Source organism: Pelecanus crispus, chromosome 1 (genome assembly GCF_030463565.1).
Source record: "Pelecanus crispus isolate bPelCri1 chromosome 1, bPelCri1.pri, whole genome shotgun sequence".
Lineage (NCBI taxonomy): Eukaryota > Metazoa > Chordata > Aves > Pelecaniformes > Pelecanidae > Pelecanus > Pelecanus crispus.
In genome coordinates this window covers 153505899-153533047 of record NC_134643.1, presented here as the reverse complement: position 1 = coordinate 153533047, position 27149 = coordinate 153505899, and the positions used below count along the sequence as shown (strand labels likewise).

At 41.1% G+C, this 27149-nt stretch overlaps 1 protein-coding gene across 2 annotated transcripts in view; it reads right to left on the bottom strand.

Annotated features, from left to right (window-relative positions):
• The window catches only part of EIF5B (eukaryotic translation initiation factor 5B), a 37792-nt gene extending 11960 nt beyond the window's left edge, over positions 1 to 25832 (bottom strand). The window contains exons 1-13 of one of the 2 annotated variants that reach the window (XM_075714259.1): positions 25777 to 25832; positions 10904 to 11029; positions 10712 to 10814; positions 9681 to 10332; positions 8978 to 9198; positions 8648 to 8798; positions 7006 to 7101; positions 5755 to 5841; positions 4234 to 4323; positions 2090 to 2385; positions 1354 to 1461; positions 1086 to 1196; positions 132 to 199 (exon numbers count right to left, since the gene is read on the bottom strand). In XM_075714259.1, coding sequence (XP_075570374.1) covers positions 132 to 199; positions 1086 to 1196; positions 1354 to 1461; positions 2090 to 2385; positions 4234 to 4323; positions 5755 to 5841; positions 7006 to 7101; positions 8648 to 8798; positions 8978 to 9198; positions 9681 to 10332; positions 10712 to 10814; positions 10904 to 11029; positions 25777 to 25811 — 2144 coding nt within the window. In that variant the 5' untranslated portion in view covers positions 25812 to 25832. The remainder of the gene's footprint in view (positions 1 to 131; positions 200 to 1085; positions 1197 to 1353; positions 1462 to 2089; positions 2386 to 4233; positions 4324 to 5754; positions 5842 to 7005; positions 7102 to 8647; positions 8799 to 8977; positions 9199 to 9680; positions 10333 to 10711; positions 10815 to 10903; positions 11030 to 25776) is intronic. The other variant, XM_075714265.1, reaches the window with a different exon arrangement.
• Between the last annotated feature and the right edge of the window lie 1317 nt (positions 25833 to 27149).

Sequence of the window (27149 nt, the reverse complement as noted above, 5' to 3'; positions counted from 1 at the left end):
AACAAAAAACCCCCAACCTAAAGTCACAAGAAACACAATGGATTAGGCAAAGACTTAGCACTTTGTTAAAAATATGTCCAGATGCTTTAGCCATCACTTCTGGGAAGTACTATGTGGTGAGAAAACATTACCTGAAAGACTCATGTCCTGGAGTGTCGATTATCAGCATGCCTGGAATTTTTATGTTCTCTCTGTCAAACTAACATTTCAAAATATTAGCCATCTTGTAAAGATTACACAAGAAGAAAAAAAAAAAAAACAAAACAAAACTAAGAGCTGGCAGCCTTACTGACAACCTTCACTTCAAAAATCCAGATACATATTTTAAGAAAGGTCAGCATCCTCCGTAATCAAATCAGTCAAAGCTCACTTCAATATAAAAAAAAAAAAAAAAAAAAAAGATGCAGCACATCCCCCTAGGTATCAAGTGGCCATAAGCTCAGCTAAAATTTATAAGACAAGGCAGCCTACAGAGGAAAAAATAGTGAGTGAGATTTATCATCCTTGCCTTGAACATTTCCTCCTCTCCACTGACTTTACATTTTTAATAAATTGAGTAATATCTTGGAAAAAGCCATCACTACCAAGGTTATTTTGCTTGCAGCAGCAGCTGACTGAAAAAGATATGGTATCCAAAACAAGCAATACAGAACAGTTACTATTTCTGTAGCACAATAAAATTCATCATCCAGAAACTGGCCCAATTTCAGCACACAGAGTAAAAAGGTAAGTTTTTTTAACAGAAAACATACTCAGTAAGTTTCAAAAGTCTCAATTTACAATCAAAATATTGAAAAATAAGCAGTCTATGTACATATGTGTACTGTCCAGAACAGAATAAGCAGTGTTTGTGTATTTCTCTGAAGAAGTGGCAATGCATTAACCAAAACCAAATATATCAGCTAAAGTGAAAAATGAGACAGCCTCCCCTTTGGGAGGGGGAAGATAGGAATTAAAAAACAATCAACCCCAATATTAGAGATGAGGGGAAAGTACATCTGCCCATGTCAGGAAATCCCACAAGGCCTTAACTAGTTTACATTTCATATTTTATAGCACTTCAAAGACTGTTTTTTAAAACTTACATTTTTCACCATCTTAGTTTGCTCATTAATAGCTTCAAGGGGAACATTAGTTGCACCAATCTGCTGAGTGATACCACCGGCTTCACTGTCCTGTACATGAGTATGGCGGAGCTAAAGAAAAAAAAAACAAAAAACAAAACCAGGAATACTTACGTGTAATAAACTAAAAAGTCATCTCTGAGTACACCTTAATTCTTTCTATTTTCAACCAAAAAACCACATGTATCAACAAGATGCACAGGCATTGCCTTCACATTCCACATCTTACCTTATCTAAAATTTTGGTCTTGCCTGTGTCTACATGCCCCAGGACACAGATAACTGGTGCTCTGAGCTTTTCAGTGTTCATATTTTTGCTGTTTTCAGCTCGTCGCTTCTATGTAAGACACACACAAAAATTAGTAAGTATAAACCAAAAACCACAGCTTACCTCTTGACTTGATTACATACATACATAAAACAGAGTTAACCGTGGGACTTAAATTTTCAAGGTCTGTCATCCCTCTTTTGGCAAATCAAAAATTTACAACTAACAGTCAAGTGTTTGTTTTTTGTTTTCGGTTACAGTCTAGTAGGCTAAGTTGTTATATCCACTAACATATAGCTTTGTTGACGGTGCATTCTGAAGAAGCATCTTGGGTAAGGAAACTGAGGACAGCAGCAGCCACAAAAATGTTGAACTGTTTAGAAACACATCTTTTAAAACTCTGAAATAGATATCTGTAAAGGATAAAAGCTTCTTTCTGCAGGAGGGGGAGAGATGGAGGGGAATGACACTGAAGTGCACATTCTTTGTGATCAAGTTGTCTAAAATCAAATACTTCCACTTCAAGAAAGAGAGACCTGGTTTTGCCTGATTAACCCAATTTCTGGACCTGCCTAAACATTATTCATGACACAGCCATTATTTTGACAGATATGGTTAAAAGGCCTTTCAATGAACTTAGCTTGTTTCTTACACAACACAAGAGTCCAGCTGTTCAAATAAAGCTGTATCTCAATACCTCAATTCTCCGTTTAGCTTTGTCATAAGCACGCTCTTCCTTAGTGCGGTCATCATCAGAGTCATACTCAGAATCAGAGCTAATTTCCTTGCTGGGCTTTTTTTCCATAGATTGTTTTCCAATGGCTTGGGAGTCTGCCTCTCTCTCATCTGAAGTCTTTTCATCCTCATCTTCACTCCCTTCACTATCTTCAGATTCTTCACTCTCTTCTTCCTCTTCCTCCTCCTCATCTTCCTCCTCCTCTTCCTCATCCACTTCATTTTGTTCTTTGACTTCAATGTGGACAGGTTTGCTCTCTGTCAAAAAAACCCAAAATCTAAAGTAAAAATTCCATATTAAATTCACACTTGTGGGGAAGAGGGCAGCAAAAATCCAAAGAGAGACTACTATAGAAGAGTGAGGACTGAGAGTAGGTTCCATTCAAGAAGTGGTAGTCAAGGTCATTTTTCAACTTCCAATATAAAAAAGAAAAGGTGTTTCACGTTCAGAGCTGCTGACTTGCATTTCGAATCTGGGCAAGCAGAGCAAGTTTGGGGTGGGGGGAGGAATGACATTATCAGCACACTTACGCTTGGCATCACTTGCAAATACTCAGATAAAGTGACATTCTTTAAAGCTGTGCACACTTCATAAAGGAATGAATGTATTAACACCGTTAGACAGAAAGCCAAAAATTCTCCAAATTCAACACAATATGGATTCTGTGTATTACTGATCAGGAATGCACACTGAAGCAGAAGTAATAATCAGAACAAATGGTCTCTTCTACATCTTTAAAAGTCTCATCTTGAAGGTTTTCCTAGACTGTTCACAGAAGATTAATATTTTTCAGAGGAATTCTTCAGTAAACAAACAAAAAGAACTATCAAAAAGTAATTTTCTTTCTTTGAAAGCTTCCCGTTTATCATACTCGTGAAATCATAAGAGACAAGCTAATGAACACTTTAAAGCCGTGCATTCTCTTCCTTACAGAGCTGCTAGAAGGCTCACTGCTCTTAAGAGATTAGTTATGTTTTCTTGCTATGCTGAAAGTCCATCAGCTTTATAATACACTAAATCTAATTCCTAGGCAGGCTCTTTTTCTGGATCACATTGGCGGATCCTTCAAATCCAAGCACCAAGCAGTGGGATATGATATTCTCCACAGAATAGTGACGACAGACTAAAATAGATTTTCAAGAAGGTAAGCAGCCCTGAGTACTCCAAGTAGAACAGTCCAACACCACAGGAACACACCCTGTGCTGAAATAAAATCCATACTGCTGTACACGTATGTATATAAAGCATTACTCTTGAAGTCACAGGTGCTGGAAGTATAGGGCTGAGCAAGTCAAAAAATACTTGATGAACAGTCTTTGATCTTAAGAGATAACAAAGACACATCATGGAAGTGCTAAGGACTGTAATCAACTCCTGTTCAGGAAGACTCACACCAATACAGCTTTCTCCACCACTGGAAGAAAACACCTGAGAAGTTATCCTTGCATTCTTGCGCAGCTCTGACTTCCCCATAAACATTGCTGTTGGCCGCAAACAGAATACGGGCTTTGGCATATACGCACAGGAATATGAATGTTCCAGCAGTTCTTCCCTTTCTTCCCCACCTGCCTCTCAAAGAAGCAGAGGAGAGAAGGTATCTAGAACTTACTATAATGCATGCATACTAACCTGCACACCATCTCAGTCCCCAACTTCTTTGAGAACTTGTCTCAAAAGGTACTCTCCTAGATGTTGCCAGATTTGTGTAATAAAACTGCTATGGCTTTGGAACGGTTACTAGAGAAATACAGTACCAGGCAAAAGGCTTCCCTAAACTCCCAGAGGTGGTTCAAGCACATATTAAGAAGAGAGGATTTTTAGTCCCATAAAAACAAACAAAAAATTCCAATGGATCTTTTTTAGGTGATAACTGCACATATGAGTGTTTCCAAAGGGTCTTCTTGAGCAGTATTTGTGCAGTTTCTGAGAGGTCTACCTTTGAGAAGAGGATCTTGTATCTATTTATCATCACACTTGCCTCACAATTTATCTAATGGGGCAGGGAGAGAATCTAAATACAATATTGTTTTCTACAGAAACAAAAAACTCAGCCCAAAGAAACCTCTTAATCGGAAAAATAATCCATTTGCTATTTACATGCCCACCTTTCTCTCCATCTTCATCACTAACCATAGCTTCCCAGTCATCCAAACCTGTATCTTCCGTTTCTTCTTCTTCCTCCTTTTCTTCTGAAACTGAGAAATCCAACATTATAGGCAATGAAAGAAACAGCCCAGCAACAGACAACATTTTTAGATGCCCCCTCCTTTGACATATTGACAACTGCAACTTACAAGTTTGCTGCTACCATAATTCTACCAAGTTATCTCCACGTTGCCTAAACAGAAAATGCTGCATACTTTAAAAATAATCTTCAGTTCCCTCCACAAAATCTTATAGTGCTAGCATCTTTGTCTAGCGAAACATATTTTTGGAAGACATAGCTAAACTACTCATCTAGTTCCTGTCTGCATATCATGCAAGTGCCTGCATAATGCATGCCACACAAACCTCTACCACAACCACCTTCCTTGAAAGGAGCTGCCCCATTAACAGTTAGCCATGTGTAACAGTGACAGAAACAAGACAACAAGTTGGGTTACAGTATTAACTTTAATTAGTGGGAAAACAACAAATTGTCTATAAAAAGTGCTATTTTAGGACTCCAGGTGCCTTAACATAATTGTACCATGGATTCCAGAAGCATTAGCTATACTAATTCCAGCAGGAATTCAGTCAGATATATGAAGAGAGCGCAGCTATCAATAACAGACAAGTGGAGAAATGCAAACTTTTAACCCCCTCCAAAAGAGCCATTAACGAATATATACGTTGCAGCACATGGAGTGTCATGAATTTCAGCTCTTTGAAATGAAGTTTAAGTTCCAGAATGCAAGAATATTAACTGGGAACTAACATTCTGCCAGTGAGCCCTTCTCTTTTATGGCAATGGAATTGCTCCTTCAAGAGATGAGTCAAGCTAGAATTAGAGTACACATTCAGCTTTGTTTTCAAAAAGCTCAAAATTTTGTCAGTATTTGTCTGACTTAAGAATAAGTGTAAAAACTGAAACAGTCTCCTTGCTGAGGAAGAAGTCCGGTACAATGTGATTTTGCCAAAACAAGTACCATGTGTAGGCAAAAATGCGGCCAACAATCATTTGCTATGTTGATACTCAGTTTCACAAGCTAACCCACATCCACTGCATTCAGCACTTGTGGAAGCAAAACATTTGGAATCAAGAATACAATCGCTGTGAATATTGCAGTATCAGTACTAGAAGCAGCATATTTCCTCCCTACCCCCACCTAACCACTGACAAAACAGGCTTTTAGAAAGCAAATGAAAAGTCAAGGGAGCTAATCATAAGGCACTGAATGTGCTTATTTGAGATAGTCGCTTAAGCCAATTGAACACTGGAGTACGCCTTTACAGTCTCATTCTGAAGCATCATGCCTTTTTATTCCATCAAATTCCACCAGTTCCTCCCTTAGGAAAAGAAAAAAAACCAGCAACTACCTCAAGAAAGGATGGCCACTCAGCCACCATCTCACAAGGTATGATACCTACCACGCAGTACTGCCAGTCTTATTATATGTTTTAATTTTATTAGCATTACTACTAACCTGGCTCTACTGGAAGAGGAGTCTCTTCTTTTACTGGTGCTTCCAGTTCTACAGCATCTTCAGCTGGGGAAGTTACCTCCACACTTTCTGAAATTGCAAGAAAGCAAATTGGTTACTACGCTCTTCCAAAGTGCAAACCTACTTAGAGATACAGCTTCACATTTAAGTTCTATTTCTAAGTTGTGCTGTTACAAGTAAACGAAATCTGAATTTATTTAATACCAAACTAACTGAACTCCCACTTACTGAGCTAAAACAAAAGTTAGAGCATGTGGATTATTTGAAAAACATTTGGCTTTCTAATCAGTTAAACAGATTTATGTGATAGGTCAGTTATTGGCTAAGAGGATTATGACTGCTTCTGAACATTAAAAAAAACCTCACTTTCTTTAAAAGACAAGCAAAAATGAAGTAGTGCTAATGAACTGCCCATTCTTGCTCTACTGTTCCATATAAAAAAACCACCCCAGAAATCACTGATACAATTCTGATAAGCACTGTTCTCCATTCTCTACACACACTCTTTCTTAAACGGTAAGCAGCCACATAACTCATGTTGAATGTAATAAAAAAAATTGCTAAATAACAAAAAAACTGATGCAAGGGGGTTTGTTTTATTTAAACTAAAGAATAGTCTTGAGAAGAGCCACAGTAATACCCCCACAGGAAAACCACAAAGCACAGAAGTAAAAAATTCTGACACACTCAATGTCTAACTAGAGCAATGAATTCTAGATTTTCAAAAATGCAAGGTCTCTGAACTACTCGTGCCCTAGAAACTGAAAACTGTTTTTCTATACAAGGAAGGAAACAAACAAAAAAATTGTCTCCAACTTAAAAGTACTAGAACAAGGATCAATCCCCTTTCATCCTGGGACATCAACTTAATTACAAGTCATTATTACTTACACTACATTGTATTTAACCTACATATGCACACAAAGCATGCAACCTCACATTCATAAAAGGCCTTTACATTCTGTACATCTCCAACATTTAGAAATTCTAAAGAAAATACCCAGGTTAGGAAAAAAACAAGTCAAGTAGATTGTAAACCAAAGGATTAAGTGAGCAGTCTTCAAAACAACTTTAGGATCCCAATACATCAGCACTTGCATGTGGGGGGTAGGGGTGTCAAAAGAACCTCACAAGCACCCTGAAGTGCAATTAGTTTAGAATTAACTGATTTATTCCACAAACACTTCCGGAAATGTGACTAATCTGTTAAGTATCCCTATATGCAAACCACACCTTCTTTATTTTCCGGCTGCTGCTGCTTCTTTTTCTTTCTGTCTTCATATATTGGCCTCTTCTTTGGCACAGAGTCTTTGGATGGCACTTCAACACCTGTAAAAAAAAAAATTGTTCGAAAGAAAATCCATGTGATTAATTACTAAGCATAAGCTTTGAAATGAGAACACATTTTCCAGAACTGAAAGGTGGAAGAAGGAAGAGAGTGGAAAGTAGGTTCAATGCATATTTTATCTTTTTAAAAAATCTGATTTTCAAAAGCTGCAAAACCTGAGCAAAGTATAGTTCTTCAGATATTCTGAATGCTCTCAAAAAGAAGTTAGATTACTAATGGGGGGAACCCCCCCAAAAAGAAGCCTGATTGTAAAACTCCAGGTTTGAAGCTATTGCATACTTACATGGGATTTCATGAACAACACATACCTCAAGTTTAACAAGCATATATCAATTTAAAGTCTGCTATGCTAAAACTAACTTAAAACCAGTCTGCCAGTCATCCTAGTTTCAGACAATCTGGAGCAGTTAAGAGGCACAGCTCTTCTTAAAAGCTTAAGGTTGTTCAGTAGATAGTATTTTCCCCTTTTGCTCAGTGTTGGGTTTTTTTTTTGTTTAACAACATAGATATTTTTAGGTATTAAAATAATGCCAGGTTCAATTCATCAGCTTCATCTTCACCTCACCAGAAAGACAGCACTGTAATCTTGGAAGGGATTCAGTTAAAACCAGGAGTTTGGTGCAAAGACAAATTTATAATTTCATTACTGCTGCACCTTCCGAAACACTCAAAATTCCTTCAGCTACTATGCAATTTACAGTGCAGATTTGACAAAAATCCAATTGTGACAGCACAAAAAAGAAGGATTCTAATAACTACAGAAGCGACTGAAGAGAAACAGCCTTTGTGTATGTTTAAGAGCTCCAAACATTTTACTGGCTACAGAGATTCTTACCCTTACCCATCCACCTACCAGCAAAGTGTCAGATAGTGTTCTCTACAAATACAAAAAAAAGTATACTCGGGAATTCATTTCTTTCCTTAGCCACAAACAAGTTACCAGGAACAAATTAGGACATGGGCTTACAATATGATACATTTACTTCATTGCAATGGAAACGGATTATATTTGACGGAAAAGCAGGAAAGCTCCTATATACCCTTTTCTGGAAGCAAATGCAAGAGGATAATACACTGTTCCCATGGACTAGCTAACTTGAGGCAAAACAATGCACTTGCTTAAGCGAGCACATGAATTAACAACGTAAGAGGACCCAGATCACTAGTCTTACAAGACCTGCAGCACAGCCCATCTGCTTTTCCTGGCCTTTGGACTAAGCAATGGAAAGAAGTGCTTTTTCTTAAGTTCCATAACTAACATCTTTAAACCACAAGTGGAATGTATTAAACAGTTGGATATTTAAAGTGTAAGATGAAAATATACAGACATTTAAACCTACTTAAAAAAAAAAGGGGGGGGGGGGGGGGGGGGGGGGGGCAGCGCACACACTGCCTTCCTTGACAACAGAGCAGCTTTACATGGAATTATTGAGTATTTGCCCTCCTAGCTCCAGATAGAAAAAATAAACACAGAGCAGTAAGGGGTATGAATTTTTTTATTATTATTTTAAAAAGTTTACTGCTTACCCTGAGCTTGGAGTAGTTTAAGAGTAGCCTCTGCTCTGGCTCTGGCTTCTCGTTGAGTTTTTGTTAAAAGTTTTCCCTCCTTCTTCAAACGCTCCTTCCTCTCTTTTTCCTTCTGTTTCTTTCTTTCTTTCCTCTCTTGCTCTAATCGTTCCTAGAAAAAGGTTAAAAAACATGCAGAAATTTTAAAGTATGCTTTACACAAAAGCTGGCCAAGTGTATATTCTACTGATGAGAAACATATTAAGGACTAATCCACCAACCGCACCAGCAAGGGTACAGGTTAAGATTACCCTCTCCCTTATTCCAGCCTCAGAGTAAGATACACGGTACCTCCTCTTTACGCTTCGCTTCTAGTTCCTCCAGTCGTCTTATGCGTTCTTCCTCCTCTCTTTTTGCCCTTTCCTCCTCCTCTTTCATTTTAGCCAAGGCTTCTTGCATAGCTTTAACCGTGGCTTTACTAGGACCCTTTTTCTTCTCTTTCTCTTTTTCTTCTTTCTCGCCTTTCTTTTTTTTCTTGTCTTTTTTCTTTTTGTCCCCCTCATTGTCATCAGCTACAGAAAGAAGAGGCACACATTCAAAGATCCCAGAAATTTTAAGGCTACTCTAAATACAATTAATGTTTCAAATATGACAAATAATAGCAAATGATGAACATTTTGACTGGCTACTACATAAACACTTCATAATGAAAAAAATAAAACTATCTCTTAAGTTACAAAGTCAAGGGCCTGAAGCCTTAAAGTAACAGAATAACTGGGAAGTGAAAAAGTAGGTTTGCAATACAGAACTGTAAGCATATATTGTAATGAGAATTCACCATGTGGCTTTTGCTTTCCATGTACCTGAACAAAACTACAGGCCAGAAAAAACAGCCACATGTGAGCCAACACAAAGAGGCAGACAAGGCTACCAAATGTCTAGTATACCCAATTCAGAACAAAGCAACAAATCATCCTCATTGCCTGCCAACTCTTTGGCCTTCTTATAAAAGCTACAGTGTTTAAATTACAGTTTCAGAAACTATGTTACAAACCCTCTGTTCCTGCAGGAGTATCTCCTTTTTCCCCAGGGCCAGGGGTTGCCATGACTTCAGGAGAAGCCTTCTCTTCAGCTTTTTTTGGAGCTTCCTTCAGCTTTGCTTGTTCTTTACCACCTTCTGATTCTTCCTTCTCTTTCTGCTTCCTCAGTTTGGCTTTTTCTTCCTCACGTTTTTTCCTTTCACGTTCTTTTTTTTCTGCCTTCTTCTGAGCCACTGTTTTTACTTTGAATGAAGGTTCTTCATCATCATCCCCACTTTCAGCAGCAGGAGTGGACTTTAGTTTTTGGTTTTTCTTTTGTCCTTTTCTAGATTGGGAGACCTCGTCTGATTCATCACCACTCTCACCTGTAGACACCGCCCCCACGCGCTCTTTGCTTTTCTTAATGTTAGTTTCATCTTCTTCTGACAGATCATGCTTTTTATTCGACTTCTGAGTTTTCCCTTTGCTTTTCTTAAACTGTGTCTCATGATCATCATCATCACTGCCAGAAAGCATGTCTTGTTTGGCTTTCTGAGGTTTTTTAGATTTTTTATCTTTATCTTCCACTTCCTCACTGTCATAGTCATTTTCCAGATTGGCTTTTTTACTCTTTCCTTTCCTTTTTTTATCTTGTTTTGATAAGCTTTCTTCATTGTCATTTTCAACCTGGTCATTAAACAATTAAATAATCAGCTGTAAAAAATTACTTGCTATTGTGAGCTAATAAGTAGCATTGAGAGATGTCAAGAAAAAATGCTTTTAAAAGACAAAGTTTGAAAGCAACAACTATTCCTGATGAGTGTACTACACCTCAGCCCACAATTAAAATTTATTCTGATGGGCTCTGAATAATTATCAGCATGAAGACATGGCTTCTGGTAAAATCTGTCGCAACTGACTTTACTATGAAAATATGATCATGTATAATTAAAAATACATGCTAGCTGCCAAGCTTCACACAGGATCTCCAACTACACTACAACACTAGAACCGTTCTGGGACAGAGGTGTCTCGTATTCCAACTATTTCCTATTAAATAGCCCACCTCCCTCTCAGTGTTCACCTTTCCTGTAGAAGGTTCTCTGTCAACTTTCCCTCCTTGAGCCTCTATTGACAGTTCTTCCAGCTCCTTCAGGATATCATCTTCACTAAAATAAGACAGAAGTTATGGTACTTAAGTCACTGAGTTTTTGTATAATGGAATAAAATAAAACGGATAGAAAAAAACCAAACTTACTCAAAATCTTGTTTCTTCTTCTCTTTTTTCTTTTTGCCTTTGGATTTCTGAGGCTCTTGCTCCTTTGCAGCTCCTGCACCTTCTATCTCAGCAGCAAGGGCATCAATATCAATATCATCTTTTGCACTAAAATGCAAAAGGAAAGCAGGGTTATCAAGAGTTCAAATGTTAAGTTTACATAAGTAGAAGCCGTCTGCATAAGATGAACAAAAGCTCCAAAATGTAAAATCAATCACAAAACATAAGCAATGCAGAAGCAAAACCCACATTTAACAAACCATTATGCACTATTAACTTATTCTACCCAGTAGCATGAAAAGGATAAACCTTCACACATGTTGTCTGCTTGAAGGGAGATGGAACAATAAAACATGTTCAATTCTTGCAACACAGACTTTCAAAGTTTACATGTGAGATTTAATAAAACTTCTTGGAAGAATGTAACCAGACTGTTTCACTTTGTTTCTCCAAAAGATAAATTGTTTAGCCCTTCAAATCACAGCAGGTGTCAGTGATAGCAAAGCAGCCCCCACAATGAAAGTCCAAATATGAAGCACAAATAGAAGAAATCCTGCAGTTTAGTAACCAGGAAATTCTATTAAGCAGCACTTATCTGCTCCTTTAAACACCCTTTAGCAAACAAAAAAGCTACTGTATTTTTATTTAGCAAATAAATGGAAGTTCTTCACAGCTTCCAACTTATGATAACAGTTGCCTATGCTTTGCCATCAGACTGAAAAGTTTTATTCTTATCGTTCAAGAAAAGAAGTCACATGGAGGAACACAGTTCAGTCCCAATCCAGACTCTAAAGCAGATCATAAAAAATACCAATGCAGTTGGCAAGCAATCATTATCACCACTTGCCTTAGTATTACCTCTCCCAGGCCTAAAGAAAGCCAAAAGAAGTTTCACTAAGCATCTGAAATATGCATCCTTCCTCATTGTATCCCATTGTATCAAGTTTCTCTTTCAAAAGCATTTTATTTTCTTGCTATAAATAACCTCTCATCTACAACTGAGCAGAAGCGGCGCTTTTTTTCCTGTCCTTTATCAATAGTTGTAGTTCAGGTGCACTTTTTTCCTTGACTCGTACCACGAGAATTGAGCAAAGACTAAGTCCAGTGTCCAAATGTTTTTCCACCTAATCACACTCACAGTACAATTGTAAGAAAGGAAACTTACCTATTCCCTGATTCACACATAGAACTTCGGTACTCAGACCAAAAGTGGTCTATTAAAGTAGCAAGTATCAGGATGCTACCTTTATCACAGCTTGCAGTTTCAAAAACTATTTAATCAATATGCTATTAATATCTCATCTAACACCCCCTTAGATATGTGGGCAGAAAACTGTTCTTTGTTTCACAATTTCACTGTCTCAATTATTACCACCCACTTAGGACAAATCAGTCAAAGGCTGACCCACCAAATACCTGAATCTATATCCAGAAAATAAGGGAAATAAATTTCTTCCAAATTCAGGACCTCCAAGTTATCAGCAAACTCTAAACTACCAGAGCTTCAGCCCTGCCAATTTACAAACCCAGAAGTTGAATATTAATAAAGAAAATCAAGTACTTACTGAATTTCAGAATCTTTAAGGGAATAATTAAGTCTCAGTTGTATTTCCCTTTGCAAAAGAAGAGGGCTGAGAGAATCATTTTACAAGTTTAAGTGAATGCTGATATTCACAAACCCATTTTATCCCAAAAATTGGGCATAAGCAAGTCACCAAACACTGTCTATATGTGACAATAGCAAAAGTAAGCAACAATGCACTTCCTTTTTTTTTTTAAAGGCCAAGATTGATTATTTGTATTTTTAAGATCTTACATTTTCTTCTATATAGACTGAACAAACCAAATAAAAAGCAACACAACAAAGCACTTCACTGTACAGCATCTCTATTACCAGAGATACTTACTTTTAGTCAAAAGAAGAAAAACATGCCCTGAATATACCTAGTACTACTTCTTATGTGCTGACATGATAAGTAATACATTTCTTTGGCAAATATAACCCCCAAATAGTTAATGCAAGACTTCTAAACCAATCCCCACCTCCCCCAAGAGGAAAGAATAAACTGTTTGGCCATTTCAACCTTAAGAACAGCTGACTTGATGTTTCAGCAATTTAAGAGCTGTTTTTATAAGCAGTTTAACTGGCTGTGCACCAGGGGTAGCATAGACAGCTGAAATAAAAATGTCAACAATCATCTCTACACCTAGAGTTAAAGCCCTAATATCAGACCAACTGTATTACATCTAGGCCTACACATAGGCCTTCACATTTCTTTTTGCATTAAGCACAGCATATCAGTTTATTAAGCACACTTGCTTACCTCCTTCTACTCTAGGAGTTAATGGAGGAGATCGAGTCAAATCCAAGCTTGAAATAGTTTGAAGAGACCAACATACAAGCTCCACTACTACTTCTTTCATGGCTGTACTGCTCCCATTACCACAGAATCTTAACAATGTGGTTGTACAGATATTAAAGAGCCAAGCCTTTAAAGAGCTTATGTTTTACATGGATATTCTCACAGCTGTCTTTTCACATTGCAACTTTGTAGAAAGTTATGTCCAAACATAAACCATATTTTTTTTATGCTACTAACAAAGAAGATGCTCATAGTACCTTATGTTTTCCAAGATACAGGCTTTACGGGGGCAGGTGTTTATTTGTTTTTAAATCAACTCACTCCAACTGAACCTTGAAGAAAACACTTCTGGGGGGAAAAAAAAAACTCTCTCAAATCAAACACTGAAAAAACTAATTCACAGACATTAAGCTTTAACACTCACCAGCAAGAACACTTTAGGAATAATAATGAAGACTGTTCAACTGTCACAATAGTAGCATAAATATAGTACAAGAGCCTTTCCAACCTTGGCTTCCACTGCTCAACAGTCAATGGTTTCCAAGAAATCTATACTTTCCACTACATTTTCATTTACTAAGAAGTGACACAGCAGGCTTCAAACATTTGAGCCTGGATGAAGTAAGAAATAAAATTAAGACTGCATGCATTCATATATACAGCAATATATACAGTTACACTTCTTCTTAAGAAGTGTACAGCAAGAATATTATTGGAAAGCCAAGGAATTCAAATATTGGCTTCCATTACTAAGAGTTTATTCCCACACTGACCTTTAATTTCTTTACCTTTTAAAACAATAATAACATTCCACTAGGATTTCATAATAAAAGAAAGTTGCAAACAAGATTGAGAAGGTGCCCTCCCTCTCTTCCTGGGAGATTCTTATGTCATAAGGAACCCACCGCATTTAGATACATACCAGGAGAGCTTCTTTCATAGAATCACAGAATGGTTTGAGTTGGAAGGGACCTTAATCTAGTTCCAACACCCCCGTCATGGACAGGGGCACCTTCCACTTAGACCAGGTTGCTCAAAGCCCCATACAACCTGGCCTTGGCATTGGAAGATACACCTAGGAAACTTTTTCCTGTAAACTTTTTTAAGCAGTCCCCAAACACATTTCAGAAACAAAAACACTCTTGCCAGCAACCTCCTCCTCCAAGTCTCCCAAAGGGTCTCCACCCATCCTCTCCTGCCTCTCCACTCAGCCTTTGCAAGGGTCCTAACCCCAGCCCTAAGACTGCCCAATACAGGAACCTGAAAGCACCAGTATGCTTGAACAGTTTTCAATGCTGACCTCAAATTGCTTTTGCATGAAGACTTTATATATAGACCTCACAGCCTCACTACCTTAGGCCATTCAAGCTCACAATGCTTTGGGCTCAGAGGAGGCTTGCTGTTGATCCAGTTCACACACTGGGATAACCTCATGTTTCCCCATCACAAGAGGCTCAACGGGGGTCTGGAAAGCATGAAACTGAAAGCAAAGTGCTACTGCACTGCTGAGAAGGGGTTATTTCCCCAATTTCCTTCTGTCTCAGAAGTGAAGCCTGAGCCACCTTCCTTATTCACATACTTTTGATTCCAGCCTCTGGTTTTGCTGCCAGATAGGAATAGAGTTCTAATATTGCTAAATCAGCATTTCACTGCAGTAAATTACAGCAAGAGTTAGGTTTGTGTACTTCACTCACAAACCTAAACAAGTAATTTTCAAAACATTAAATGGCTGCAGACATTCCTCCATGGAGGCCTGTGCCTAACACAGGGCAAAACTATGCAGTGGGAGAAGACACAGCAGTCAGGCTAATTAAAGGAGAAGGCAGTAATCCATAACAAGTATGCAGAGATCACCACATTTCAGATACCAAGCAAAACTATTTTTCTTTGGAATCACATCACTGATCAAAAATGTGTTCTGCGTTTCCCCTATGCAATTTCACTGCCTTCTGCCATTTAAGCAGGATTAGAGCAATGTAAGACTGCAAAATATTCCAAAGCATTTTAAAAGTAGCATGTAGAAATATTCACATACTTTATACTGAAAAATATTAACCTTACTGTCCTAGAAATTATGTTAAGAAATCATCTGTTGCCCAGAAGGGTTCCAGTACAAGTTGTCTGCATAGACTACTGAAAACCTGCATTACACAGGGAAAGTCACTTACGACTAGATTCCTGAATATTCACTGGGTCACTAGTTAAGTGCTGTGCTAGGCACACCATTCTGTGCCAAACCAGGATCAAATATACTCAGATCATCCCAAGTAAGTGTTTGGAGATTTTTAAGACAGGGATAGGCAACAAAGGAAATTCAACAACATCTCTCATGCAATCAAAGCATCAAATTAGGCCAGTAACAGAAAGTGACACTCCAAAATCCAGCCTAAGCTACTTGTGTTACATGTTAAACAAAACCAGTGACCAAAGCTACAATCTCAAATCCTGCCTATAAGAGAAAGTATGGAACTTTTTCAGTGTGAAGATTAAAGCAGAGTTAGGAAATAAATGAAGAGCTGTCACCTACCGCTGCTCAGTCAGATGTAAAAAGACAGCCAGTAGCTCTCCTACTTATAAGATCCCACACAGTTGCAAGCTATTGAGTCAGAAAAGTGGAAAAACCTCGTGACTGATAGACACACAGTCTGTAGAAAAAACATCGCAGTGTTTCTCTTGCTAGTACAGCAAGGCAACAAAACAAAACAAAAAAGCAACCCCAAAACCCTCAGCTATTACATAGCATCTGCTGAAGAAATACTAAAATAGCACATACCTTAAGGTGTTGGGCTTTTTTTTTTTTTTTGGGGGGGGGGGGGGGGGGGGTGGGGGGGGGGGGGTGTTAAAACATGAGAAACAAGCAGAGTTTTGGAGCAAGTCCTTTTTCTGATGCAATGGCCTGCAACAGCCAGAACCTAGAAATTCCCTGTGGAAGCCATCATGAGGCCAGAGTTCACCCTAACACAAGCTTTGATTTACAGATGTTCAAGCTTATGTTAATCATAGTTTCTACATACTAGGGTTTGCTTTAGTCTTTTAAGGGCACGCTTTGCCATTTTGCTTAAAAACACTTAAATTGTAAAGTTTCATAATTTCTAACACTTGTGCACAAGTTGAGAGATGTACTTCTGAAGTTTGAAGTTTTACCTTTTCTTTTACAGTCTGGGATATTACAGGGGTTAAGCAGTGCACATTTCACCAGAACAGAAGTTGTCATGCTCTGAATCAAGATTTAAACTTACAACTATGAAATAAGATAAAAACTATCAGAGCTTCCCAACAAAGTATTTCAAAACAGTTACAAGTACATTTTAATCATCTATCACTTCTGTCTTTCATGGAAGATTAAAAAAATGACTCCAAGTACTGGCACAGTTAATATATTCATCACTAGGGATTTTCATAGTGCGAAGCTTCCATACCAAGGACAGATACTGCATGCAATGTAATTTCTGTAACAGACAAATCTAGCCATAGAAACTTGCAAGAGTTCCTGGGTGTTGCTCTGGAAAACAAGGCCAAATATGGGGGGGGAAGACAGGACTATAGCTATTGAAATAAGAGTCAACAGGCTTCTAGCATTTTTCTTTGCTCAGTTGAGCTTCTGCAGCTGAACTGCATAACTGCTCTTCCTTGCCAAACAAGCTCCTCCAGCTTTCCACACAGGTTCTAGAGAAGGACAGCCTTGCAAGCCAACTGACACCAACAGCATTTCACAGATACTCTCTGATAATAGACAAGCGTATTATATTAGCAAGACCACCAGCAAACATGCACGTATTCTTCATGCTCTCTCCTAAGATCACACAGAGTTATTCCTTTCAGTACACTTACTGTAGTACCTGCAATACGTATCCCCAAACACTGGGCAAAACTTCATTATAAATAGGCACCGTGCATCTACATGTGACAGAGATGGCATCCTGACTAAGCAGCAGTAAGATAAAGAGCAAAGGAAACTATTAATCCATACATGAACTGAAAGAGTAGAGCAACAGGATTAATCAGCAGTATACAAATGAGCTGAGCTACCCTCATTTATATCAATTTTACTCTACTGAAATTAGTTAAATGAAATTGCAGAAATAAAATGGAAAGATTCAGCTTAATGAGAACAAGCCCTTAACTACTGGAAATCCAACATCAAGCTTTGCAAAGTCAACAGGATAACACTCTCCTGCTGAAACTAAAACTAAAGGGTACATGCAGATTACAAGTACTTTTTGATCCGCTGCACTGACCGACACAAATATGATTACTAAAGCTTGCCTACATCTTACAGCTGAGATAACAAGCTAAGTCAAATTAGGCTAAAAATATTTTAATTAGGATTGGTTTTAAGCTGTCTCTGTAAAGATGAAGTTCAAATGTCAAAAAACACTGTATAATTAAAAACAGACAAAAAAACCCACATTCATGTGCATGGAGCAGAAGAGTCAGTACATCGACACAGCAAGAAAGTTGCATCACTGCTGTGAACTCACTGCCCACATTCCTGCATAATCAGAAGACTCATTTTTGCTGAGGCAACTTTGGAGATATTTCATCATTTACATGACACCAGCTCTTCCAACCACCTTCAAAGGAACATCACTGTCATTAAGTCATTTTCTTTTGCTTAAAAAAAGAAGCCCTTGAACTTCAAAAAGACTGAGAAAAAGCTGAACCATCTGTTTCCATGTGTTTGGTTTTGCAATAGTTTTAGACGAAGTAAAACTAATACTTTTAGACAGGTCTTTACCAGTACTCCCCTAGAGTACCATACCCATCCTCTGTATATGTGGGTCGTAAGCCCAGTAATAAGGATGCATTTCTAAATACAAGCTTATCCAAAATTAGCAAGTTACCAGTGCTGAATGGCATATGCGTAGTTGTTTTTACTTGCAGGTATTAAGATAAATTGACATTCTCTCTTCCAAAAAAAGTTCTTTTAGAGCAACTGGTTTAAAATGCTACAGAACATAAACCACTTTGGAATTATTTAATTGCTCAAAATCATGCATCACCAACTTAAAGAACAAGTAGGTTATGAAATTGAAAATGTAAGCATCTGCTGGCTCAGCAAGGCTATTCAAAACATGAAAACAAAGCCATGGCCGCCTTCTCATTCTTACCTATCAAAAAATGTGAATACCACAAACCTCTTTTTTACAAGTAGAAGTTACCTTGTTTTTCCTGCTGAAAACATTTAAATGCCCTAAGTCCGAGACAGTTTGAAATTCAGGGAAGAATGAACTGCACTCCTTCCTCAGCCTGAGAAGCAAAGGAGTGTCCATGTGAGCACCAGCCATGCAACCCACCACTGCAACTGACAGCAGGGCAGGGGGGGACGGAAATCACAGCCCCAGGAAAAGGCCACCTTGCCTTTTCTTCAAACTATGGGGCAGGGGAGGGGAAAAGTGACTTCCTTCCCCATTCCTAGCCATGCTCTCCCCTCTCATCAGCTCAGGCAATCCACAAGTCCTTGCAGAAAACACTATTTTGGCTGGCAGATCAAATCACACACCTGAGTTGTACTCTGGGCACATAAGCATTGGATCCAATGCAATGGAAGCAGTTATAGCATGCAGCTGGGGACAGCCAGAGTAAGACCACAGGGTGTGAAACGTCTGACAGCTCAACTGAATTAAGTGTGATGTGAAACTACACCTTAGCAATTTTTCCCCAGTAAGATGAAGGAAGCTGGTGAAGCTACCTAATTACATGAGACAGCAAGGAAGTAAAATTTGACTAAAAGGGTAATTGCTTTTTATTCAGGCTCCCAAGACAATGATTCCATTTTTCATATTAGAGACTCATGCCTTCTCTTTCAAGTTCGGCTGGGGAAAAAGAAGAGTAGAATAACTATCTACTAAGCAAAACCTTCTGAAAAGAGACATAGAAAACAACTTTTAACCCCACAGATTCTAGAAAAATAGAAAGTCTCCTTTATACAACCCAGATCTTAAAAAAAAAAAAAAAGGGGGGGGGGGGGGGGGAAAGAAGCTCACCACAACCTAAAATTCCCATTTAAACAAAGATATAGCAAAACTTCAAGATAAAAAGCTTCTGTTGTGGCTAGCAGTTGGCAACACAGAGCTCTGGAAGAAAGCAGTTCTTCAAGGTTCAACTGAAGTGTTTACATCCCAAGAGAACAAGATGACTAAACGCATGGAATGTGAAACACTAAGTAAAGAATAGCACTCGGTCTTCCCTGAAATAGTTCTTTTGGGGTTTGTTTGTTTAGAAAAAGTGCAAAGATGACAAAAACTACCTCCAAGTCCAGTGTTTCACAGCTTCCATATCTTATGTATCTCCCATTGTATAAAATCAAAATACATCACAAAAGTACAATTTAGAACGCTTCATGAAACAACACTTTAGATTGTCTATAATCCTGAAGAGCAAAGGATACCCACCTACATTAACTATAATTAATACACATACTTCATCTAACAGTGTGTATCTAAAGAAATCTATTTCAGAGTTAAGACAGCAGATTCACATTTAAAATCTCCACTAGACTATTGCAAAAGGAAAAAAAGAAAATTGAGATACGGGAAGAATGCACCATCAGTGCTGCAAACACCAGGATCATCAAAACACACCTCTTCGGTAAGATACCAACTGCTTTCAGACCACAACACCCATCAGACTGCACTGTACTCTTTTAGCAAGCCAAACTTAATGACTGAATTAATTATGTGCACACATAATCTGTCTGCAGAAAAATTATGTCCTCTATCAGTCTAGGGGACTATTTTTGTGGAGGGAGTCAGAGGGAGGAGGAAAAGGAATATTATGCAAGCACTAAAAGTTACTAAACTGGAGGTTTCATCCAGAACTGTAACCTTGACTCTTAGGCAGCTTCTAAGTGATGAACAGCACAGAACAAATATACAGCGATGTACATGAGCCCAGAGTCAGAAAAGCACAATACTAATGCAATTAAAACCAGCAAAGGTACGTAGAGCCGTTAGCTTGTCTGGCTTGATATTATGAGCGTCAACAACAGCAGCAACGTTGAACTTACCATAAACCTCTCTATTCCAAGCGAGGCTTTCCAGAGATCTTCAGAGAATTGAAAAAAACAGTTTCTGCAATTCCTGCTGGCTTGAGATGTACTGTTTTTATACTTCTCATAAACAGTAGTTATACAGAAGGCTTAGATGCCTTCATGAGGGTAAGAGATGAAGAGAATCAAGATTTCAACAAGAAAAGCTGCTTCTGACAATCTACTGAGTGTACTGTAGTGCTTTTTGGTTTATGTTGCCATTACCGCAAATGTTTGAAGATCCTTACAGTCTTTTCACAATGATGCTTTGCTTAAAAAAAAAATCCAACAAAATGTATAAAAATAGTTTTCTTATAAATATGAAATACCTGTGTAAAAAACTATAGTTTGGGAGGGAACAGAAATATACATTTGCATAGAACAGGCCAATAAAATTCTGTAATGGAGAAAGTATTTTGCATTCTTTTACTTCATCATTCAGTACAAAATCCTGTTATCTTCCAGATGAGATTTGCGAAACAAGGATTTCAAGGGTTTATCAGCTGTTCTCCTTGACAAAGCTGCGGAAAGCTTTGCTTGTGGAAATATTTTTGAGAAGCAGATGGGAGACAGCTATCGTAAATTTTCTGGTGTACAGAATGTTTCTGAACTACAGGTGTTTGTAGGCTTTCTAGCCCTCACAGAGCTTTCCTACACAACATTAAGAAGATTTTACTTAACACACTAATAAAAGACAGCTAAATAGAATGACTAGTAGACAATGCCAGCAATTTAATTTCCAGAAGAGAAAGCAAAATATAGCATCAGCAACAGCACTGTAAGTCTTATTTTAGCAGCAGTGTTCACTCTTGGCTGCAGAATCACAGCTGGCACCTGTAACTTCTAAAGCAATATGCATGAATGATCAGAGTGGTATGCCCAGGCAACAGTTCACAAATATTAAAGGGCATAAAAATAAACACACCTAAAGACTACCTACTGGAAGCTAAGGAAAACTACTAGGAGAAGAAGATGACTTAAAGCTGGGAGAAGAGGAAAAACACATAGAAAGCTAACACCATCAGGGGAAAGACCCATATTCCAGGCAGGAAATAATTTGTAACATACAGTATATAACACACTTAGAAATCTACAGCAGCAGTTTGAGGCTTGAATTCAAAGCACAGTTCTGTAGTTTACAACAGCCTTTCTTCCCACACATTAAAAAAAAAAAAAAAAAAAAAGTCCTACACTAAATTCAGAAAGACAGCAGGGGAGAACCTTGACATACCTTCTGCCATTACAGCTCTAGCCAAGAACCAAAGCGTAACACATCACTCCCAGGAGGAGCTAGACTACACAGCACAACACTGACTCTTCCATTAGGAAAGCCTGGAAATTCAGATACCTCATATTTTTATTGAAAGGTTTGCTATGAAGTTTCATTTGAAAATGAGCAATCAACACGACCATTAAAATTCCAAAGAGGAAACAATTAAAGCAGCTTCCATATGTCTTAGGAGCTATTTAGAACCCAAGACACTCTCCACCTTCACAAAGCACCTCTCTAACACACCACACTGAGCAACCATATATCTGACCATTCTAGATAAATATGTTCTCCATGGACAGATGCACAGCGACCAAGTGGCAGGAGTCAGTAAGAGCACTTCAGGCAAATGTAACAGAGATGCTGGTATAGTAGAAACAGATTCGTAGGTATATGTGTTTAGGTAGCAATCTGTATTCATAACAGGCTACAGTCCTGCATTCCCATTCTTTCCCTGCTCACCATAGCTATCAACTCACTCATGGTCTTGTCCCTGTGTACTTATACCCTCTTCCCATGACAAAATTCACCCTTACCCTCATTTACCAGCACACTTCCCGGCCACATATCAATGCTGATCAGTATGACCTCTACTGTACTCAGCAGAAACAAGGGAGGGGGAAACTACACAACAGAATTCAAAGCTATGGGGGTGAGGGGAGAACAGCAGAGTAAAGATGACTTGTACCTTCTGTAACTTGTCTCAGTGTGTCAGAAGACAAGCAGAAAAATCTCCTTCCTGTCACATCAATTCTCAAACCAATATTCACAACACAGACATACCACCTGCATCTTCCCACATGCTTCCTCTGCACTGCAAGTTATGTCCTTGAGCTGCTGCATGCTTTGGGAGAGGCAGCCAGAAGGGATGTAAGGGATTGTATCGATAACATACCTGTTAGGGAAGGAAAGAGAGGAAAAGGAGGAGGAAACTAATAACACTGCATAGCACAGAATTGAAGATGCAGGAGACAAAACTGGCTGGAAGCCTTGGATTCCACGGTGCCATTCTTCTCTCACTCTACTGGGAACAGAAGGGGGATTGATGGGGGGTGTTGAAGTCCAACTTCAAGCTACAGATTCAAATATGTGATGCAGCCTCTCCCTTGAGGGAACCTGACGTTCACAGGGGTGTCAGCTAGAACCAACACCACCAGATGATGGGGGTACCTCTGGAGACAGAGCCTATTCCAAAACATAGAATCATAGAATCGTTTAGGTTGGAAAAGACCTTTAAGATCACCCAGTCCAACCATTAACCTAGCATTACCAAGTCCACACTAAACCAATTAAGGGTAGACTAGACTAAACCATGTCCCAAAGTGCCACATCTACCCGTTTTTTGAACGCTTCCAGGGATGGTGACTCCACCACCTCTCTGTGCAGCCTGTTCCAATGCTTGACTACCCTTTCCGTGAAGAAATTTTTCCTAATTTCCAACCTAAACCTCCCCTGGCACAGCTTGAGCCCATCACTGGCCTTCCAGGTCCCTCCTCACTCCCATCGCCTCAGACTCCCTGCTATTAAAATATACCCAGTCTGACTGCCCTCTCCTACTTCTCAAAGACGTATCCGTTTGAATTCTTCTTCCACATCATCCCTCCCATTGCCATACAACCGTGTAGCCCTGTAACACAGTATTGCCGCTGCTAGTAGTGGTCCATAAGCTCTGTACTGCATTTGCAAGGCCTGAGGCCTGTCAGGCTTACTTTGGCTGAATCTTTCTTGACCTGCCTGCAATTTTTACCTGATTTAGCTGTGATAGCAATTTCTCTAACTGACGAGGTGCCTATGCTTAATTGGATCTACTTTTGTATACCCAGGCATGCTGCAACCATAGGTTCACCTAGACAGCAGTAGCAAGCAGTTACTCTGTACAGAATGAGATATTCATAACTCTAAAACAATGACAGAGCATAGAGAAATACAGGCCAGGTGTGGTAGCAGAGGCCTTGAGAAGGGGAGATGCAGGATGCAGCAGAGGAGCGCAGGCACAGGATAAACAGAGATGGCTTGCACAGGACTCAGCACTGGACACCCCACAACTCACCAGCGGTCAGCTAAAAGAAGGGCAGACCTAGACAAAACTGGGTTTAGGGGTAACAAACAAGAAAGAAACAGTATCCAATATATAGTGCCTTTTACATATTTGGACATAACATGGAGCTGCAAACCAATGAAGAGCAAAGGCATATAAGCACGTTAGCAAGCATATAAAAGTGATCTCAGGTGGATCCTGGAGCGAGGAAGATGAAACATTCAACACGAACAACCATACTGCTCCTCGTAAAGGATACCTGGTGCTGACAGCTCAGCATAACAGCTCACCACCACCAGGATGAAACCACTGACCTTAGGACTCAGAGCAGCCGTGAGATGGTAAGCGTAACTACTTTAACTGCATTATTGCTCTTTCTTTTTTTGTTACAATTAGTCTGGACTAATAACCATCAGGCTTTTAAGAGTTCAATTATTCTAACAATAAATTCTTGGCCCCTCTTTTAAGGTATGCTTCCATTTTTTAGACATAAATGAGATTTTGTGCATAGCACCCAGAGGTCCATGCTCAGTAATTTACGGACACACAGAAATGCATGCAGAGATACACAAAAAGAACAAGGTATCCAGTAGGCCCCGAGACTCTCAAAGCGTCCCCTGCACACCAGCCGCTGTCACCAGAAGGGCCCCGAGAAGCAGTGCTTCAGTACCCGAAGGCTTCCGCATGATTCTGGCATCTACCATGCCAGGTACAAAGACGAGCACTAGGCCTTCTTTCCTTTAGAGCACAAATTTCCAACCCTTCCCTCTTCGTTCTCAAATCACACTTGACTCATCTCCTTGCCAGAGCTGCTCCCAAGATATACCTGTGAAATACAGCCTGTGAAACAAGCTGATAACAACAGACACTACAAAGCAGCATACATGGTATGGCAAAAAGGTGTGAGGAAAAATAGTCAGATGAGCAAAACACCTCACTAGCAAAATACTCATTACCCAGAAAGGACCAGAAAAGATAAACCAGTTTACACCCTAACCTGGTAAAGGCTAACAACCTGAAGTCAGTAACATCAACATCTTAATGCAATGCAGATCTTGGTAGTAAAAAATGCTTAGAGTAGAAGTAATATTTTATGAAAGAGCCTTCATAGGAAGTACTTTTGTAAAAGAAACACTTAATGACTCAAAAAGGATATACAAAATGAGCAGTCTAGGTAAGGAAAAAAAGTTGTACTGTTTCTAGTTCATATGCATTTTAAGACATCAGTTTTCATTTAAGTCCTTGTCAGTATTGATAACTAAAAACACTCTCCAAATTGCTTGTATGTCTGTATTTATTATTTTATACTGACAAGTAACAATATGTTCTCTCCTGCTAGCGTATACATACCCAACATTATTCAGTAAATGTTCCATATGGTTAATATAACCGCCGTTCTAAGAATCTCTTACAAAAAGAGTTTGCTGACAGCACAGACTCCAAGATGACAGGCACATAACCGCAGAAGGGATCTTCATATTCTGTCATCACTAAGGTATCCAACATCTGCCTTTATTAAACATGCACAAATCACTAAGTTATAGCAGGGTCCATAGCACTGTCTCCCATTTAAAAAAACCCAAAAAACCAACACTTCGAGCGCTGCAAGTGAACCACGAAGCTATTTTTACCTGACAATCGAGATGTGCGCTCACAACCAGCGGCACCCTGCCACTGCCTGCTCCCGGACAAGCTCCCCGAGATCCCGGCCGAGGCGGATGGAAGCGCCCTTCAGAGGGAGCGCAAAGACGGCGGCAGCGACGCAGCCGCTCCAGCGCCAGCGGACAAGTTTCTCCCCCCGCCGCCGCCAGCCTCCGCGGCCGCCGGCCTCCCCCTCCGCCCCGCCGCCCGCGGGACACCCACCGCCCCCCGCGGCCGCCGTCTCCTCGGGCCTCCGGCGCCGGCCGGGCCCGCACGCACAGCCGGCGCCGCTCCGCAGGGCAAGGGGCACGGCCGGGCCTCCCGCCCCAGCGCCGCCCGGGGAACGGCCGCCGCGCCGGGCCGGGCCTAGCGAGCCCCGCCTGCCCGCCGCCTCCGATGAGGCCGCGAGTCCCGGCAGGGCCTGACTCAGCGCCGCGGCACCGGCGCTCGCCGCTGCCGTCGGCAGCCCGGGAAGGGGGCGGCGGGGAGAGGGGACGGCCGCCGGCGCCCTACCTGTCCTCGCCCTTGTTCTTCTGCTTCTTGCCCATGGCGGCGGCCCCGGCGCTCGTCCCCCGCCTCAGCGCTGCCCGGCCGCCCGCGCGCAGCCCCGTGCATATGGGAAGCCGCCCCCACCGCCCGCCCCGCCGCGCGCCGCGCACGCGCCCGCCCCGCCCCCGCCCTCCCGGCCTGCCCCGCGCCGGCACGCGACGAGCGGCGGCCGCCGCGCCCGCCGGCCAGCGCCACCGCCCGCCGGCGCCCCCTAGCGGCCGGAGGGGGAGCAGGCGGCGCTGCTCGGCTCGGCCCGGGCCCGGGGAGGGGAACGTCGGAGCCGGCGGCCCCCTCGCCGGCGGCCGGCTTCGTGAAACCCGCTTTGCTTCCGTCCGTTTGGTCCTCAGGCAGCCCTGGAGAACGGCGTAGCGGTGCCCCAAATCCCAAGTTTCTCTCCCTGCCTCCCCAGAGGGCTGCACGCAGGCCCAGAACTCCTGGCAGGATCACCGCCCGCTTGGCCACAAAAACCAACCGAACCGCCAAAATAAACGCGTTTGGAAAGCTTTTATCTGGAAGCACACGGGACGGCTAGGTCAAAGCAGGGGAAGGGAGAGCTTAAAGGGAAAACCTTCAGGGTGCATGGCAGCGGCACAGCGACCAGGCCGAAATTCAGGTGCGGAGCACATCGGCAGGCGCTGCCCGGGACGCCTCGCTCTTCTTCCTCGGCGCAGGCAAGCTGCGGTCCCCCAGCCCTTGGTGGGGGCTCTGCCGGTCCTTTGCACCCAGCACTGCCCCGCGCTGGGGGTGAGACGTGAGGAACGGAAGCCCACTGCCGCCAGGCGCTGCGGTGACTGCGGGCTCCAGCCAAAATGGGGGGTCAGAGGCGGCAGGCTTGGGTCGACAGCTCAGCGGCAACCATGAAGCTCAGCTCCGGGGATGGAGGTTCCCCTGCGGGGAGTTTGGCTGCTGGGCAGCAACATGGAATGTAGGGTGTTTCCTTCCCTCCTCGCCGGGTTCCCTCAGCGTACAAAGCTTTTCCTCTCTCTCCCCTCCAAGAAGCCTCGCAGCAGGGGAGCTGAAAGGGCGCCGCGGCCTCTCACGGGAGAGCCTGGAGACTGCAGCAGGGGGCAGGCGAAGGCAGCCCAAGTTCGCAGAAATACGGCACGGAAATCAGACGGCAAACGCTGCGTATCATGGCAGAGGGGCTCTCGGGTGCAACCCCATCCCCTCCTGGCCATGTTTCTCAAGAGCAAAGCAAGACAGAGCAGGAAAAACAGTGGTCACAGACATCACACTATTTAATATGCTTTGAGCGCTGCACGTTTTCTGTTGTTATCATCACCCCGTTACAGTAACTCCTTTTGCAGACAGAGCACCTCACCGTTCTCTTCATCTTC